This window comes from Miscanthus floridulus, chromosome 13 (genome assembly GCF_019320115.1).
Source record: "Miscanthus floridulus cultivar M001 chromosome 13, ASM1932011v1, whole genome shotgun sequence".
In the NCBI taxonomy this organism is placed as follows: domain Eukaryota; kingdom Viridiplantae; phylum Streptophyta; class Magnoliopsida; order Poales; family Poaceae; genus Miscanthus; species Miscanthus floridulus.
This window is the reverse complement of record NC_089592.1, coordinates 15,977,267-15,996,234: the sequence shown is the minus strand read 5'-3', so window position 1 is coordinate 15,996,234 and position 18,968 is coordinate 15,977,267. Positions and strand designations below refer to the sequence as shown.

Below are 18,968 nucleotides of genomic sequence, written 5' to 3'. Positions count from 1 at the left end.
CCGCTGATCTCAGCACCTGAGCACACATAAAAGGTGGATGAATTATGGACAACAATTCGACTTGTATGCAAAGACAACTAATATACATATGGAAAAATGCATTTTTGTAATTTGCGATAAGCCCTACAAGGATGCTGGTGCACAGCAATTTATTCCTATGGCTAAAGCCCACATGCATAGGAAATTTATGTTATGGTATCTCGATTGGTGGTCCATATGTTCTTATTCATCATGCCTGGACTTGTATCTTCAGTTGATGCAACAGGTGGTTGTCGAATGAAATATCATCATTTAAATTGTACAAACATGGAAAGGACATAATGTTACTTTTATTTAAAAAAAGGATGAAGCTCAACTTTCCTGAAAGCCCATTAAAATAAAAAATACAAAAAGATAACCAGCATACAACTTAGAAGGATGATACAATAGTTTTCAACAGCGCCAGTGGTTATAATAATAAGACCATAATATAGGAAAAGCTTATAACAAGGGGGCCCGGAGTAGAGGGGAGGGACCGAGGGAGCGAGCGACACTTAGCAATGGAAATACATGATATGTCAACAGTCAAGTCTATCAGACAGTTACTGGACAAACAAATGCAAAAGCAATCTGTAAGATTCACTGGATCAGAATGACAACTTGCCTGGAAAGCTCCATGTCTAACACTGTAATACATTTCCTCCTCTATACAATGAAGAAGAATAGCTATAACATTTAATTCTTCCTGATCATGTGATGGTCCTGAAAAGCCCATATTGATACAAAATGTGATAGCTTAGTACTTTTCAAACCCTTTTGAATAAGAACAGCTTTGCTTGCCTTTTAAGAAGACAATACAGTAGATTTGTGCAGTATAAATGATGAAAAATGAGAAAACCAAGGAAGAATATTATTTAAATTCAGGATTATAAGGCCTAACCAACACAGCAATCCTCAGTGAGAACCACAAAGACATCCAAAGTTGGTGGCACTTTTGAAAATGCTGTCTCCAAGCAACTTAGAACATTAGCCTGTTGTGCACTCATGTAAGGAACAGGGCACCCAAGACCACTGGTTCTTCAATAAAGGAATTAACCAAAAAAAAAAACTAACCAGCAAGGCATAATGTTCAGTCTTGTTTGAGTGCTTGTCCAGTATTCTACTGCACAACACTTTAGTGACTGTTGGCAACAACTCCTTTGGCATCCGAGTGTACCTGTTCGTCTAACATATTATTAATTATACAAAATCGAGTAGAGAAAATAGAAACAGGCGTGTCAAGATCATACGGTGTAGCAGATATCAAAAGAATGAGAAATCTGAACAATGCCGCAAGTAAAGTAGCTTGAGTTTCACGCTGTATCAAGTATAGTGCTCCTGCAAATCAGAGGGAGCCAAAAATGTAAAATGCAAAACTTCAACAGATCTCTTACAAAGTGGAGGGATCTAGTTAATTGATCACAGATGGATAGGAGAAATGGCTGAACAAAAATATTCAAGTTCCACCAAAATAAAGGGACAAAATGCTGGGATTTTAGTGCTCAGCTGCAGAAATGAGGCTATGGATAACTTAAGTACTTAAATAAGTTAATAGTGGTAGTGATAGTGATATGAAAGATCTGTTCTAGAGTGCTTTTTGGTGTGAGAGCTCATTTTTTTTTTAAAGTGGATAACATAAGTATCTGGAACTTGTGGGCCCAAAAAGACATCTAATCTCGTGTGGCCCATTGTTCCTAGTCATAACAAAAGTTTCAGCTCAGCTGAGTACACCGTCACTGCTCACAAATTGGATCAAGCAAGTTCAGACCAGAAGCAAATTACTGGAGATGTTCAGAAGACTTCAACCAGAGTTTACTGTGTACTGAGGTTGGGCATCAACAAGCTTAATGTAGCAACCCGTATTTGCTTTATGCTATTAAGCTCATGCAGTCATGAGACTCGTGACCCTGACACCCGGTTACTGTGTTTTTCTTTGAGACATGCCTCTTCTAACTGCTTTAGCTTGTGTAACAGATGCCGGACAGGTTTGGGAGCCAAGAGGAACATAAGAATTAGAATGGTACGTAAACAGATGCCGAACCAGGAAATTGAGACCAGGCACCACTGAGTTTCTCCTGATTATTCTTTCCTTGATTCCAAAGAGAAGACCAGTTGGCATATAGATATAATAGATGCAAGGTAATCTTTGGCCTAACGACTTTGGGGTCATGAGTTCATGACCCAGCGTCCCATCAAACTAACAGCCCTATCTATCTGACCTGGCGTGTAGAAGCTATGACCTGACAACTGATAGGGGTTGTTTACTTGTTTTCCATAAAAAAGTAATAGAGGTCGCACAAAATCCTGCTGCTACAGTGGTGCTCCTTGGGCACATACAACCAGCCCAGTCAGCATGTCATGACAGCTTGAGCTGAGCATAGTTGGTATTAGGTAATGGTGCAATCAATTACTTTAGGATATGATTTTCTATTTGGAGCAACAGTTGTCAACCACAATCTCCGGTGGTAAAAAAAAGTCCAAGATATTATAGTATATATTGGATTCTGAAAATATCAGTAACTCCCCTACCTGTATGCAGTTGCATCAATATTTGACCAAGTGAGGAAGATAATGTGGTGAAAGATCCACGCTTGGACGACTCCTTGTACTCTGCAACTTGTATCAAAACTAATGCTTGCCCTTCCAGCATGGAAGCAATGGTTGATGCTGCCTCAACACGTACCTGCGCATATTTAATTCAGGCCATATAGATAGTGTACATGAGAGTTTCTAAACTGAAAATTAACAATTTGATGTGACTATAAATTGCATGTTCCATCAAATTCAAAAGACGGTGAAAGATATTTAAATTGAGAAAGTATCATATAGAGAAATTCCATAGTGCCTGCCCACTCGGTCAAACATAGGAATCACATTCAGACTAAGTTTGCTGTACAAAATTACATCTATTTCGACGGACATCAAGGAAAGGTGAATGCAAAGTAAAGTTTGGATTAAGCGCATCATTTATCAATTTGGTTACTGCATTAGAATTTCCTTTTTCCATAAAGCACATAAGTCATAATGGCATTACGGCAAATAAATGCCTTCATTCGCACAGTTCAAGGAAAGCACAGCTTTGTCAAATGCAGAATAACTAGAAAAAAAGATTGTATAATGATGATTATGCGCAAATTTGAGAAACTTCAAATCAGGATATATGTATGTAATTGAAGACTTGTACCTTTGTTATAGGATCAAAAAGCAAGCATGTCATCAGAGTTGCTTGATATTTCCTGTACAAGCAACAAAAAGTAACATCTGATGATGTTAAGGTGTGAGAGCTGTAGTGTTGTATGAGGAAAAGTTTACCTTTGTTGGAGAACATCATTCTCAGGCAAAAGTACTGGCCATTGTGAAGTAAGTAACTTTGGATCAGCACGGCAGATATCCTAAAAGAGGTGAGAACAGGATAGTGAGATGGTTACTTCAACAATATGAGCATGTTGAAATATTTGATGTTGCATTCGATATTTGATATCTCATATGGCATAACTTCAGGAAGAAAATGACATCAATTAGTGGAACTATGCAGATGCCATCGTAAGATGAGCTATCCAATAATCATTTTTTGAGCTCCACAATTTAATTTAATTTGTAAAATAAAAATCAAATCATAAGTTTTTTGAATTGCCATAGGGGAGTTAAGTTGCCCAGGTTATCTAATAGGTCAGACAATTTGCCTTATGAAATCAGTAGATACCTATTAAAGGGTACCACCATCCCTTCATATATTCAATAAAAGAAACAACCATCCTAAAAGTTAACTATGAAGGACATATCCCATGATATTTAACTCCACTATACAGCTCAACCTAAGCTGTACAAATGCATAAGGAAAATTTGACTAATGGATGTATCAGAACTAAGAAGGGAAGCACGATTCAAAGCATATGTGTAGCTACATACCTGTACACAAAGGATGGCAGCTAATCTAGCCTTTGAACTCCGGAAGCGGTCTCCAATTTTTGCATAACCATCACTATCACTCAGGTCTGAGTCTGATGAGCTTATATCATACCGAGAATATTCACTATCTGAATTTCGACCTTCCAGTGAATCATTCTCTCCTCCATCCTTGTTCCTCAAATGAGGTGGTCTATATCGTCCATGTGAAGCTCTGGGTTTTGAATCTGTTCTAGTTTCTTTTGGAGCTAGTGTAGGAGGTGAAGATGACCTCAGCCCATATATGAAAAATATTTGCAGATTTGCCACAAACCCTGCAACCTTGAAGTTTTATGGACATTGTTACAATCAGAAAATACATGTAGAAATTTTATTTAAATGAGAGGACTAAAGTTTTATTTTATACTTACATGCCCTAAAAGTGGTCCTTTGGGATCCGCAAGAACCAAATGTAGACAACGAAGAAAGGAAGTATAAAATCTGTTAAATTGGTGAGGTTAGATTTGAATTTACCATTCATTCAATTCACTCTGATCTGTAATCCATGAAATAATAAAAGTACTAACCTTGACATGACGCTACTCTCTATAACAAGATTCCTTGCTGTGACAAAATCCATAACTTTCCTCAAGACCTAGAAAGTACAAAACTGGAGTTTGGGTTAAAACAGAAGGCCAGTGCACACATTGATAATAAAAAAACTCAATTCAAGCCACAGAACAGATGTGCAATGTGGATCAGGCAGTGCTTGATGTGTTAGCATGTAACAGTGCCAAACATCAGCAGAAGTCTAGGTGATCAGTCACAGATGAAGCTCTAAACCATTGATGACGGTTGTGTAATAAATTCTACATTCTTGCAGATTTCTTTTGCTGTGGTACTTGTTCGGTCACTCAATGCCCCCATGTCATAGCACCAAGCAGAACAACAAAAAGATAAGATCAAAAATCACTAACCTCAATGACAGACTGCCACAGATTTTCTGTCATATTTGATGCAACCTTACTCAGTATATCTTCCACCATGGAAAATGCAGATATCTTCATATCCCAAATATTGGAATTTTTACTATTCACAGATCCAGAATTGTGGGAAGAAATGCCAGTGGCATTTGCTGGTTTATCAGAGATGTTCAGTTCGGCTTGCAAGTATGATACAATCGAGACGAGCACTGTTAGTGAATGTGAACTTTCAGTTAATGAAACGCTTCTTCCATAATCCCTGCTCCAGAACCTGGCCATCAAGAACAGAAAGCATTTAGGAGCAATATAAAGATCATACTCCCTGATGACATTTGAATTAATTATGAATGCAGTAACTTTAGTATCACATACATACAGTAGAACTAAAGGCATTTTCCTTTTCTCCAACGTGTAGGATAAGTGCACATCACTAAAGGCAGATTTTTCAAGAACCATTGATAATAATAATAATAATAATAATAATAATAATAATAATAATGATAATAATAATAATAATAATAATAATAATAATAATAATAATAATATTGTCAAAGGCTGTATAGCCCCACCCTTGCTTCTCACTTTTGGCAATTACACCAGCATTTCAGGATTGATGCAGATTATCACTTTCAGTATTAAATTTGGCATTTTGCCTCCCTGGACTTTTAATGTAGCCTGACTCATTCGCCACTATGCCCTAAAAATTGGCATTTGTTTCCTCTTGATTGAACAATATGGGTGCTAAATTGCTGAAACTTGAGGTGCATGAGGTAATTTGCATCAAATTGAAAGTATGGATGGAACTGCCAAAATCTATTCATGGGGGTCTGGAGTATCAGGCAAGTACAGGTGGTGCAGCACAATTTCTTTAAGTAGACATAGAGGTTTGCTTATCTGGAATAAAGGGAAGAACTTCAGCCAAAAAAAGAAGGGCTATGACAGCAAATTCATCATTTAAAAGTCCTTTAGGTAAGGGTATGTTATATTGGTATAGTTATAAATGTACAAGTCGTTGTGCTGACTGTTGATAGAAGCAAGAAAGAATCAGAAATTTTTATGTCACTGAAAGTTCAGTCGGTACATGAATAACTAGCAAGAAAACAGGCCATTTCTTCTTAATTCAAAGAGCACAAGTGCAGGAACAGTTTCTCCAGTAGTATTTTATAATAAACAAAACCTAACCTGAGGATATGTAAACATTCAGATGTTGTATTCAATGCAGCTGTCCTACTAGAGAGGCCCTTCATGCATGCGCCCTCAATCGAGCATTTGACAAGTATGTCAAGAAACTTCAACATTGCAAGCCAACCAGATGAGTCAATCTCCATATTTGTTTTGCACATGACATCATAAATCTGCAAAAGTACATTTTTTTCATGAAAATTAATGCACAGATTTTTTTTCAGTTTATCCAAAACGTATAGATCTCACACTGATAGAATATTTGAATCTTATCAGTAGCCTAACCCAATATGATTGGACTAAAAAAATACATGGTGAAACTGAATCGAGCCACATTATCCTTATTGACCATCACAAAACACAGCCGATCTACAGTTATATAGACACTATAATAGTCGGTACATATGCATTCCACCATGTCCTGCGATTGCCACCTATAATAGGTCGACCGTTGCCACCTATAATAGGTCGACCGAGCGGAAGCGCAGAACCATTACCAGGTGGTAGACACCGCGCAGCGCGTCGTCGGCGCCGGGGCAAGACGCCACCGCCGCAGCCGTGTCAGCGAGGAACGCCACATCCGAGCCCACCTGCACAGAGAGGCGAAACGCCACAGCGAGTGAGATCGAGCCGAGCCAAAGCGGGGCGGAGACAGAGGGGATCAGGAGCCGCACCTCGTGAGGGGAGAGCGCGGCGGCGGACGCGGCGAGCGAGGGCGTGGCCGGGGAGAGGAGGACGCGGCGGAGGAGCTCGAGGAGGGCCGTGGGCGAGGGCGAGGCGAGGGACTCGTCGCGGAGGGTGAGCAGCGCGGTGCGCCACGGACGTGCGCCGCCTCCGGAGGTCGAGGCGGAGGCCATCATCGGCCGCCGGTGAAGTCGCGGGCTTTGCTTTGGCCTTGGGTTTGGGTCTGGGTTTGGTGGCCGAAACGCACGTAGAGGAGGGAGCCTGGGAGCTGGATTCTTCGCGTCCGAACGGCCGGACGGAAGACGTCCGCCGAACAGCTCTCCCGCCCACTTTTCCCACCGAAAGCCTCGTTTTCTATATTCAATCCAAAGTGGTACCGTACGTCTGTACAGATCCGAGCCCGACGCGTTCAGGTGTCAGGGTCCCACGCAGCAGCCCAGTCCCGTGTCCATTTTTTCTTCGCACTGTGCATCAGCGATGCCCTCGCACTATGAGAAAAACCTGGAGTATTACCTCTCAAATAAAAAAGAAATATGGAGTATTTACGTGAGATCTGCCTTTTTTTTTCTTTTCTTTTCTTTCTTTTTTCTTATTTATTTTTTCTGCATCAAATTATTTTTATTTTCTTTTTGTTTTATGTGATTTTTTATCATTTTCTATAATTTTATCTTTCTTTTTTTATTTTTTATTTTCCTTTTTCATTTTCGTGCTTTCAGTTTATTTAATTATTTTTTGTTTTATGTGAATTATTACTATTCTTTTCATATTTGAATTTTTTATCTTTCTTTTATTCCTTTTTTACTTTTCTGGTAATTAATTAATTTGTTTGTTTTATTTTGTTTTTGTTTTATGTTTCATTCTTTTTTTGTTTTTATTTTCTTTTTTCTTTTCTCTTTTGCCTTCATGTTTCCTATAGGTTTTTTATTTTATTTTTTATTTTACTCTAATTAATTAATTTCTTTTAATTTTTCTGTATTTAATGAGATGTTGTGATGTTTACGTAGTATAAAATAATGTTTTATGATGTATTTTACTATGTTCTATACAATGTTCTTAGACGTATTTGGTGTTCACATGGAGGGAGTACGTGATGTTCTACGATTTTTTTGTGATGTTGATGTGGCATATATGTGATGTTCTAGGATGTATTTTTGTGATGTTTATGTAATATACATGTGATGTTCTACAATTAATTTGGTGATGTTCACGTGGTATACAGTGATGTTCCATAATATTTTTATGATGTTCACGTGGTATACATGTGATGTTCCATAATGTTTTTTTATGTTCACGTGGTATACATATGATGTTCTACGATGTATTTATTGATATTCATATAGTATATATGTGATGTTCTATGATTTTTTTTATGTTTATATGGTATACATGTGATATTTTATGATGTATTTTATGATACCCGTATAGTATATTCGCGTAGCATACAATGATGTTTATGATATTCAAAGGTCCTAATGGCTAGAGGGAGGGTGAATAGCCTAATAAAAATTTCTACAACAATACTTAACAAAATAGTTAGACAATTATGAAATGAAGCAAGTGTTGCACTAGCCTACTAAAATTATAAGCCACCTACCAAAATTCTAGTTTAGATAGTATCTATCCATACAATAGCTATGACACTAAGGTAAGTTAGTGTGTTCTTAAAAGCTAACTAAAGAGCCACACCAACCAAACTAACAAGCTCTCACAACTAGCTACATTAAAGAGCTTGACAACTAGTTTACGGTAATGTAAAGTGAGTAAGTAAGATAGTTATACCGCCGTATTGAGGAAGGAGCTAATCAATCACAAGAGTGAATAATAATAAAGACCAATCACCTCAGAATTAAATAATGAACACAATAATTTTTTACCGAGGTTCACTTGCTTGCCGACAAGCTAGTCCTCGTTGTGGCGATTCACTCACTTAGAGGTTCACGCGTTAATTGGCATCACACGCTAAACCCTCAATAGGGTGCCGCACAACCAACACAAGATGAGGATTACACAAGCCACGAGCAATTTACTAGAGTACATTTTGGCTCTCCGCTGAGGAAAGATCAAGAACCCCTCATAATCACCACGATCGGAGCCGGAGACAATCACCACCCTCCGCTCGACGATCCTCGCTGCTCCAAGCCGTCTAGGTGGCGGAACCACAAAGAGTAATAAGCGAATCCCGCAGCAAAACACGAACACTAAGTGCCTCTAGATGCAAACACTCAAGCAATGCACTTGGATTCACTCCTAATCTCACAAAGATGATGAATCAATGATGGAGATAAGTAGAAAGGCTTTGGCTAAGCTCATAAAGTTGCTATGTCAATGCAAATGGCCAAATGTGTAAGCTTCAACCGGCCATGGGGCTTAAATAGAAGCCCCCACGAAATAGAGTCGTTGTACCCCTTTACTAGGCACAACACGGGCTGACCGGACGCTCCGGTCATGTTGACCGGATGCTGGACCTCAGCATCCGGTCACGCGATGCATGACGCGTGTCCCCGGCTTCAAATACTATTTGTCAGATTTCAACAGTCGTCTGTTGACCGGACGCTGCGCACAAACTGACCAGACGCTGAGCCTCCAGCGTCTGATCGTTTCTAGTAAGGGTCCAGAAACGAAATTTCACGACCGGACGCGTCCGGTCATGCTTGACCGGACTCTGCTAGTGTCCGGTCAGTCACCCTGATCTTCCATGCAGCCACGTCAGCACGACCGGACGCAGCCGCCAGCGTCCGGTCAATTACAGATCCAGCGTCCGGTCAGTAGACCGACGCCGGCGTCTTCGCTGCATCAACTGACCGGACGCGCCGATCCTTCTGAGACCAGCGTCCGGTCACTTTGTGACCAGCGTGACTAACTCCTTTTTACCTCTATCTTCTTCACCCTTGTTCAAATGTGCCAACCACCAAGTGTATCACCTTGTGCACATGTGTTAACATATTTTCATAAATATTTTCAAGGGTGTTAGCATTTCACTAGATCATAAATGCATATACAATGAGTTAGAGTATCTAGTGGCACTTTAATAACCGTATTTCGATACGAGTTTCATCCCTCTTAATAGTACGGCTATCAAACCTAAATATGATCACACTCTATAAGTGTCTTAATCACTAAAACAAAATAGCTCCTATAAATTATATATTTGCCTTGAGCTTTTTATTTTTCTCTTTCTTCTTTTTAAGTCGAAGTACTTGATCATCATCATGGTATCATCATCTTTATGTTATGATCTTTATTTGCTTCACCATTTAAAATGTGCTACCTATCTCATGATCACTTGATAAACTAGATTAGTACTTAGGGTTTCATCAATTCACCAAAACCAGACTAGAGCTTTCAGATATGTTTTTTGATGTTCACGTGGTATACATATAACGTTCTATGATGTATTTTGTAATGTTCACACGATATACATGTGATGTTCTATGATGTATTTTTTATGATATTCACGCGGTGTAATGCTCTATGATGTATCTTACAATATTCAAATTGTATAAATAGGATGTTCTACGATTATTTTTTAGTATCTATATAGTACTCGTGAGGTGTTCTAACATCAACTATCGCGCCGAGGCCCTCGATGGTGATGGAGGTGGAAGGTGGTTGCATGGCGCATGTTTCTACCAATGAAGTGTTTTTTCTTATTCTTTTATTTTATTTTTCTTTTATTTTGTATTGCATTTTTCTTTTATGTGTATATTATTTTAAAATTTATTTGTTTCATTTGTCATTTTATTTATATTTTTTCCTTCTTGCTTCTTTTTTCTTTTTTTCTTTTTTTGAATTTGTCTGTGTTACATCACATATCAAAACATTTACCTTTGCTTAACTATTTAGATGATTTGACGTGTCTTTTACATTTGTCTAGGTTACATCACATACAAGAGTATTTGACTTTGCTAAACTACATAAATAATTTTGTACATTTGTGACGTGTCTTCTACATTTATCTAGATCACATCACATACCACATCATTTGCCTTAATTATAAAAATATTTTGTATATTTGTCACTTGTATTATTTATTTGTTATGTTATATTATTCTTTTATATTTATCTATTTCTGTATTTTTCATAAATTTGCCATTTATTTTTTTATATTTAGTTCTGTTATAGATATTATAATACAAATTGCATGAATCTATAATTTCTTCTCCTAGATCTAGAATGTGTTCCTTTAAACTGAGAATATTTTTCTTGTGAAGACGGAACATTATTTTCTTAAACTAGAACATTGCATCTGCTCAATAAAAAATATTCCATATTATATAAAAAATATTCATTAATAAAATTTTATCTAAACATATCTGAGTAAGATCTTGTTTTGAAGATTTTATTATAAGAAATATAATGGTGCAATCGAAATTTAATTTAGAATCTCGATTTGGCTAATATGACATTTTTAACTTTTGAAAAAGTTTCATGAACGATGATGTCAGCCGATTTGGAATTTTGCATGGCTCTATGCACGAGTAAGGTGATGTTTAGTTGCCCCTCCTAAATTTTAGTCGTTGTCACATCGAATGTTTGGACACATGTATGGAGTATTAAATATACACTAATTATGAAACTAATTACATAGTTTGCGACTAATTTACGAGACGAATCTTTTAAGCCTAATTAGTTCATGTTTTGATAATGTGGTGCTACAGTAAACATATACTAGTGACAGATTAATTAGCCTTAAAAAATTCGTCTCGTGAAGTACCAACGGATTATATAATTTATTTTTTTTATTAGTATCCGAACACTCCATGCAACATTCTCTCGATACACCTCCTAAATTTTAGTCACAGCATCTCGACACCAGCTAATACATGATGGTTTCTAATCAGTTATGAAGTGGTCCAGTATTCAGCCCACCCGTGCGCGTGTTGCCAGAGTCGCGAAATTAATCATTGGCGAGTCAAGATGGCAACGGGTACGTACCCGATGGGTACTGGTCACCCGTACCCGCACCCGCCAGATCAAAATCTTACCCGTCGAGTTACCCGTACCCGCAGGTGGGTACAAAATTCATTCCATACCCACACCCGACGGGTAATTCTTACCCGACAATATACCCGAGTTCACACACCAAAATATAATAGCTTCCAACAAAACAAATCAACAATAGAGTAGCAAAACAGAAATATGGGCTGGTGGAGTGGAGTGAGGATGGGGATTAGGGTTTGAGGGAGTTCTGGAATATATATACTCATATGCTTATATGAGCCAAATATGGGCTATATGCTTATATGGGCTAAAATTGCAGATGTTGGATATTATTTATGCGGGTTTTTTTACCCGCGGGTATGCGGGTATGGGTAGTATACACCCACACCCGTACCCGCATACCCGATGGGTACAAGAATTCGTCCAATAACGTACCCGCAGGTGCAAAATGTCTTCTATACCCGCCTCCTTATCGGGTAAAACCCGTCGGGTACTCGGGTTTCGGGTACCCGTTGCCATCTTGATTGGCGAGGGACCTTCAAGCGCCGGCGGGAACGCATGGGCGGGGAGGCAGGCGTGGGACCCCTACGAGCGCCGGCGGGAACGCGTGGGCAGGAAAATCTATCGGCGTCAGGCTATGCAGCCTGTTCGGGAGGCCGTAAACGATCGTGGATTATTTACTGCTGACTGGTTTGGTGTAAGAGAAAAACACTGTTCCCGACTAGAAATTTACGATTGTTTACGAGTAAGCGAACAGGCTAATGGTTCGCCCGCCCGGACCTTAGCAGGCCCCGCCTGGGAGAGCGACCGTTTGGGCTCCTACTGGTCGGAAGCAGCGCTCCGACATCCACCCTGCAATCCTTTTTCTTTTTGGCCCATGCGGCCCGCGGCCCATGATGTAACTTCCAAAAACACGCTCTCTCGCTGCCGTGAAGGGTTTGGCATGGATTGTATGACAGAATCAATATTTTACAAATCTTGCCCCCAGCCTACTCTTTATATGATCATGTCAGCATCTGCTTGAGTTGCCGATCTCCAAAGCGATCTCAACCAGAAACTCTGCATATGCAATGGTAGCATCAGATCTTGTATCACAGGGAATGTTTCCCATACGCACACAGGGTTGATGCAATTCACTATCTGAGCTAATTCTTTTTCTCCAACGCATAAAAGAGCTGTGTCTCTTTATATTAAAGAGGCAAACGTTTCCAAGTAATTCAAAGTACTCTCAATCTCCTAGTAGATATTACAGACATCAACTCACATCACTTCATGTGACAATGTACATTGATGCCGATGCAATGCCCACATATTTAAACAAATCAAGTGAGGTCTCATTCCACACACAATTACAACATCATTTAACAAATTTGAAAGCATGGCATTGAAAATAAAAGTTACACAAAACGTACAGTTGGGCGTGATTTTGGTTCAAGAGAAATGACACAGGAACAGCACCTTTACTGTATGATGACAGTGCTGAGGTCGAATTATTTTGTATGAACGATAAAACACCATGGTATGTTGGCATTTCAGTCGATCATACTATTCTTGAACATTTAGGACATATTTGCCTTGTGCTCTTTTCAGTTCATCTAGTATCAACTTGGTAGTCCCTTCTACTTGGCCATCAACGGTCATGATGACATCGTGGATGCTTTCAAGTTTGTCCATGCCATGAAGACCTTCCAACCTTTTGAAACGCAATTCAAGCCTTTCGAGTGCTGACATTGCCCCTTCTGAAAAATTGAGAGATGGCAGATGCGGAATGAAGATGCGAATCAGCTTTAGCTTAAGGAACCCTCCAGCCGGCACAAAGATCTCACCCCGGTAGTTGGACTTGTTCTTCACAAGAATGGCTGTTATATCAGGATCATGTTTTGCTGCACAGACTGAAAAGGTGAGGGAAAACAATGTCCTCAACTTGCTAAGGAGCTTCAGAGTGTCTGTATGTAGAGCTGTTGCTGAAAGGTTTAATTTAACAAGCTTGCCGAGATCTGGGAGCCATTTTGGAATTTTGACCAACCTGCCAGATAGCTTAAGAGCTGTCAGGTATACTGGTGGGGAGTCCATGGCGTCCAGCAGAATAAGGAACTCAGATGATTCGACATCAACGATGAGACTTTGGAGATAATAGCCGCTGAGGTACTGGATGGAGGAGATTAATTCCTTCAACATGTGGTCACTCTTTTTTTTGGAGGCCACATTCTGATCACTGATTGGGAGCTTGTAAATGGCCAGCTTCCTGAGTCCAGTAAAATGGTTAAGTTCAGATGCATTATTTGTTCCCTCAGCAATCTCAATCCCTGACAACACGTGCAAGGTCTTTGCTGTCCCCTTGATCTCTCTGGGCACCTTCAGGGCCGTCCTTGTTCCCTTGTCTCCACCAAGTATGTTTCTGATTCGTTCCAGCTGACCTACAGATGGCGGCAGCACACAAACTTTGGTCTCTCTTACATCCAGGGTTTCCAAGTACTTGAGATCCCCAATGTTGGAGGGTAATTTCTTAACATCTGTTCCTCGGAGGCTGAGGTACTTGAGTAGGGTCATTTTACATATGTCCGAGACACTGAAACGATTCTCATTGAATCCGCCACAGCCTTCGAGGTCCAGTACCTGCACAATTCCAGCCTTGAATGATTTGAGATGCAGGTGGTCCAGGCTCCCAAACACCGTGAGTGATCGGACATGAGATAAGTTCATGCGATCTGCTTCCTTTGCACGCTTGGAGTCAGTGCTGTGGAGGGCCAGCCTGCGGACCTTGTTGCTTCGTGTTGGCATGAACCACTGGCTGCCAACCACAGTGGCAAAATTCTCGTCGCTTGCCTTGGAGATGATGTACTCGAGAACCATGTCATGGACTTGACATCTCTTTACCTTCCCATCGCTGCTATGCTCTACGGGCCGTATTATCTTCCTCTCCACGAGTTGGTTGAAGCATGTCTCTGCAACATCCTCCACACTCAGCCCCTGCTTCTCACTGACAAAGCCTACCGCTATCCATCGCCTGATCAGCCGCTTCCTTCCAATATTGCGGCCCTTAGGGAATAGGCACAGATACAGAGAACAAGTCTTTAGATCACCAGGCAAAGCAGTGTAGCAGTAATTGACTATCCTCATGAATTCCTCCGGTTTATGGCAAACTTGTGGTCTTGGAAACAGGGAGTCGCAGACTTCAATCCATTCATGTTGCTCAGTAAGCGACTTGGATGCCACAAGACCTGCCATGGTAACTATGGGCAACGGCAGGCCACCGCACATCTCCCAGACTCTGGCAGGTACTTGGTCCTTCTGGCCTGGTTGCCTGCCTCCCAAACTTTTGTAAAACAATTCTTTGGCATCCTTGCTGGATAGAACTTTCATTTTATAGAATAATTGATAGTCAACAAGTGATGTCTTCGCGACAGCTTCGAATCGTGTGGTCAATATAACTCTGCTACCCTCAAAATTTTTTGGCAAGCAGTTCCAGATTTGCTGCCATGTAGATGAAGACCAGACATCATCAATTAATAGTAAATACCTGAAAGGAATAAGAGCCACAAAAAGGAAAATACATTAGTAAGATTTGTGCTAGCTGTCAGTAACAAGCGAATTTCAATATCCAGCATGAACAGTATGGTCCAGCCTTTCCTCAATATCTGTCCTAAGCATGTGATCCTTTTGGTGAATCATATGAATTCACTTGAATAACCTAGCAAAGCAAAATGGATGAATAGTCAAGTTGTTCCCCCAAGTTCTACCTAATGCACAAACAAAGCAAAATGGTGAGGCCACATTTGGTAAGGTTATGGATTCTCTGATTTTTGTTTCTAATCCTGTTTCTCACTGGAAATGTTTCTCTGGTAAATTAGAACCACTTTATGCAATTCTTTGGCTAGTATGATGGTTTCAGATTTGTGGAAGAATGTATGTGAGAGGAGGAATGTGATTCTTCTCATGAAAAACACCATTTGGGGTGATTCTCTTCTATTCTAGTACAAAAGACGAAGTTTTTCCTACTTCCAATTTGAAACACTTGCCTGTTTTATTGTTTAGTAGGGATTCTCTTGACATAATCCACAATGCCTACAAAACGTGGCTTAAGTTATGACTCGGCCCTGAAGGAACATGGCTCTTCTGCAAGAAGTGCTTTGGACATGCCAGTGGTGGGTCGTGAATTCGTGATGACATTTTTAATAAAATTTTTAAAAATGTGGCATATTTAATAGAGGGGTTCAAAGATGATCGCACATCGCAGATAAATATGAATGCGGAAAGCCGATGGCACACCATAGAAGAGGACTTACTCAATGGTGAACCAGATCATTACCTACTCAATGCCATTGAATGGTCACTGCATAAGAGGCATCTTGCTTTGGCCATGACACTGCGTGCCCCGCAATAGTACTCAGCTAATTTCTTTCTTGTACACAAATTTGCATTTTTAGCTCATATATGAAAAAATTCATTGAATACAAATTGGAAGCAAAATGTCTCGGCAGATAATTTCCACATACATTTATCACAGTATAATATATTTCGCAAATAGCATGTTTAATTTATTTTGGTTGAATCCTCGTTCAGAATAAGGATTACAAGAAAAAATTCTCGAGGGAGGTGATAACTGTGATTGGCCATATGGATACCATGTGAGTCAAGCAAAATGGAAAATCAGGGGACTTGAGTGGACAGAATAAAATGTCAGGGAGCTAGCGACTGGATGGACATATCGGAATCCTAGAACGGCATGTTTTGTTGACGATTTAGCAGTCATTAAATTATTGTTCCAGTCAGTTCAATATTAAACAGATTTTCGACATGAAACATACTGTAAAATGCGAATTGAACGTGTTATGTTATTTGAGATTTAATCGAGGGCAAAGGAGGGGGTTTAATTTTGTGAAACCATGATACCTGTAGTTACTTGGCACAAACTATAACATCTATGGTTTTCTGTAAAGTTCACAACAAAACCTTTTTTCTTCTTCTGAGAATCGGTATAAATAAATAAAAAAGAAAAATCATTTCTTTCCAACTAAAAAATCCCAACGTAACAAGGAACTCTGAAAACCCCATATAAATCTACAAATAGTAACAGTAATTCTTACCGGAGTAGGAATAGATGGTAATAAAACAAAATTAATACTCAATCCTTTTTAATATCGAGTAAAAGAGTAGTACAGTACCTATCCTTCTCGAGCTGTCCCTTCAGCGCCTTTTTTATGGCTTCGTGCTCCTTGGAGGCTCTGCCATCTTCCCCTTCACTACGCGCACACAGCTTAACTTGGCTCAACCTGCTACAATGTTTTTGGTAGAAGCCCATGCCTTGCGGATCTGGTGATGCTTGATTCTTCTTCGTAGAGGTGCTTGCGGTGCTATGGATCTGGCCTTGCTGATGCACGCTACTCTCCTTGAGTTTCTTCAGTATGTCCTTGAGGACATCATCAGGATCCGTGCCATGAGACACCGTGACCATTGCCCGGCGCTTAAACTTGACCCCGCAGATCCGGTAGAGCGCCTTGGCCGTGGTGGTTTTCCCCACACCCCCAAAGCCGAAGATGGATAGCACGCCAAGGTCCTTCCTTTCAGACATGATCCAGTGCTGAAGCTTCGTCATGTCATTCACCCCGACCGGTTCATTGATGCCGACGAGGCGACGGGTTGTCTCCTGATGCTCAGCGGCAAAATATCCGCCCAGGCTACTCTTCTTCTTGGCGGGATCTGGATTAGGGACGCCATACCTGTTGCGCCGTTCACCCACATCCCGCGCCCGCTCCTTGAGTTCAGCAATCTTGGCTGCGATGCTACGGCGCGGCCAGCATGTCCGTAGCTCGTACAGGGCCCTGACGATGACGGACCACAGGTCGTCGCCGCGGCGGTCGGGGTCGAGGCTGTGGGTGTAGTCGTCGACGCAGTCCTCGATGTCGTAGGCGACCTCGCGGATCTGCTGTATCCAGTCATCCGTCTGGTCGTCGTGGCCCTCCTTGCTGTGGCTGAGGTTGCTGAGGAAGGCCTGCATACTGGCGAGCTCGTCTTTGATAAACTGGATGTCGCCGCGGACGCCCCGGACCAGGGTGTACTCCTCCGCGAGAAGGGTGCCTAGCTTGGTCAGGAGGGACTTGATGGTGGCCTCCGATGCGCCCACCGCCAAATCCATGGTGGCGCGACGGAAGATCGGCTCGCCGGCTGCAGTGGGAGTGTGATTGTGTGAAACAAGAGCGGGAGCAGAAGGTTGGTAGGGGCCGTTTGGCACCGCTCCGTCCGGCTCCGGCTCCGGCTCCCTGCGCAGGGGCACTGTGCAGCACTGCGCTACAGTGTAGCGCGGCGGCTCTGGCAAAAGAGAGCAGAGAGAGGAGGCGAGGAGCCAGGGATTCGGGGCTCTCCATGAAGGTTTTTTTTTTCAGCTTTATGAACAGGTTCCTTGCGTACATCCTCTCATAGAATCCATGCAGAGCCCATCAGGGCAAGGTGAAGCCGACTATTTTCGGTTTTATCATCTACGTATCCTTTACGAGAACACGGTTTAAGAGGATGCCTCAGGAAAAGCCATTTGGCACAAAAACAGCTTCAAACAGCTTTAGGAACCCGTGGGAATGCCGTGCCAAAAGGACCTAGATTTTAACTATTTATTTTATCTATACTTATACACTTATAATAAAACATAGTAGTATATTTAATGAAAAAAGTCTACTTAACCCCCCACCTTTCATACTTGGTCTACTTCACCCCCCAACTATGAAACCGTTTGTTTTACCCCTGAACTTTCTAAAACCGTCTATTTTACCCTCTGGGCGGTTTTTGACAGCGGTTTTGCTACAGTGCCGGTGGTTTTGAATTTTTGTTTATTTATTTTCGGTGAATTTTTGAAAAATCATAGTAAATCATAGAAAAATCATAAAATGAGAAATCTAATTTTATTGGACTCCACATGAGTAGATCTACACAGTGAATATATAATACGGTATGCTTTAGTACAAATTTTTTTTTGTAGCTTTAGATTAATTGGAAAATCCAATTTTGTCTGTAATTAATTAGAATTTATCTATAACTAAGTTATACATAGTCCAATGAGTACGAAATTTTTACTATAGTTCAAGCATACAATAATTAGCGTACCATAAAAATTTCACCATAATTGGACCATAGAAGCTGCAGCTATGAATTATTCCAATTAATTACAGACAAAATTAGATTTTCCAATTAATCTAAGGCTACAGTAAAAAATTTATACTAAAGCATACCGTATTATATATTCACTGTGTAGATCTACTCATTTGGAGTCCAATAAAATTAGAT

At 40.5% G+C, this 18,968-nt stretch overlaps 1 protein-coding gene across 1 annotated transcript; it reads right to left on the bottom strand.

Annotated features, from left to right (window-relative positions):
- Positions 1 to 12,909: 12,909 nt before the first annotated feature.
- Positions 12,910 to 18,043, bottom strand: LOC136501298 (disease resistance protein Pik-2-like). Its single transcript, XM_066496802.1, has 2 exons — positions 16,859 to 18,043; positions 12,910 to 15,213 (listed from the first exon to the last, which is right to left on the bottom strand). Exons 1-2 carry the CDS (start codon positions 17,827 to 17,829, stop codon positions 13,239 to 13,241), a joined length of 2,946 nt encoding a protein of 981 aa, XP_066352899.1. The 5' UTR covers positions 17,830 to 18,043; the 3' UTR covers positions 12,910 to 13,238.
- Positions 18,044 to 18,968: the final 925 nt, after the last annotated feature.

What these genes read in the sequence shown, in the direction of transcription:
- LOC136501298 (XM_066496802.1), bottom strand. Translation starts at nt 17,829, where the DNA reads ATGGATTTGGCGGTGGGCGCATCGGAGGCCACCATCAAGTCCCTCCTG. An exon ending in GGACAGCTCGAGAAGGATAG is followed by an intron (nt 15,214 to 16,858) that starts GTACTGTACTAC and finishes TATTCCTTTCAG; the next exon opens with GTATTTACTATTAATTGATG.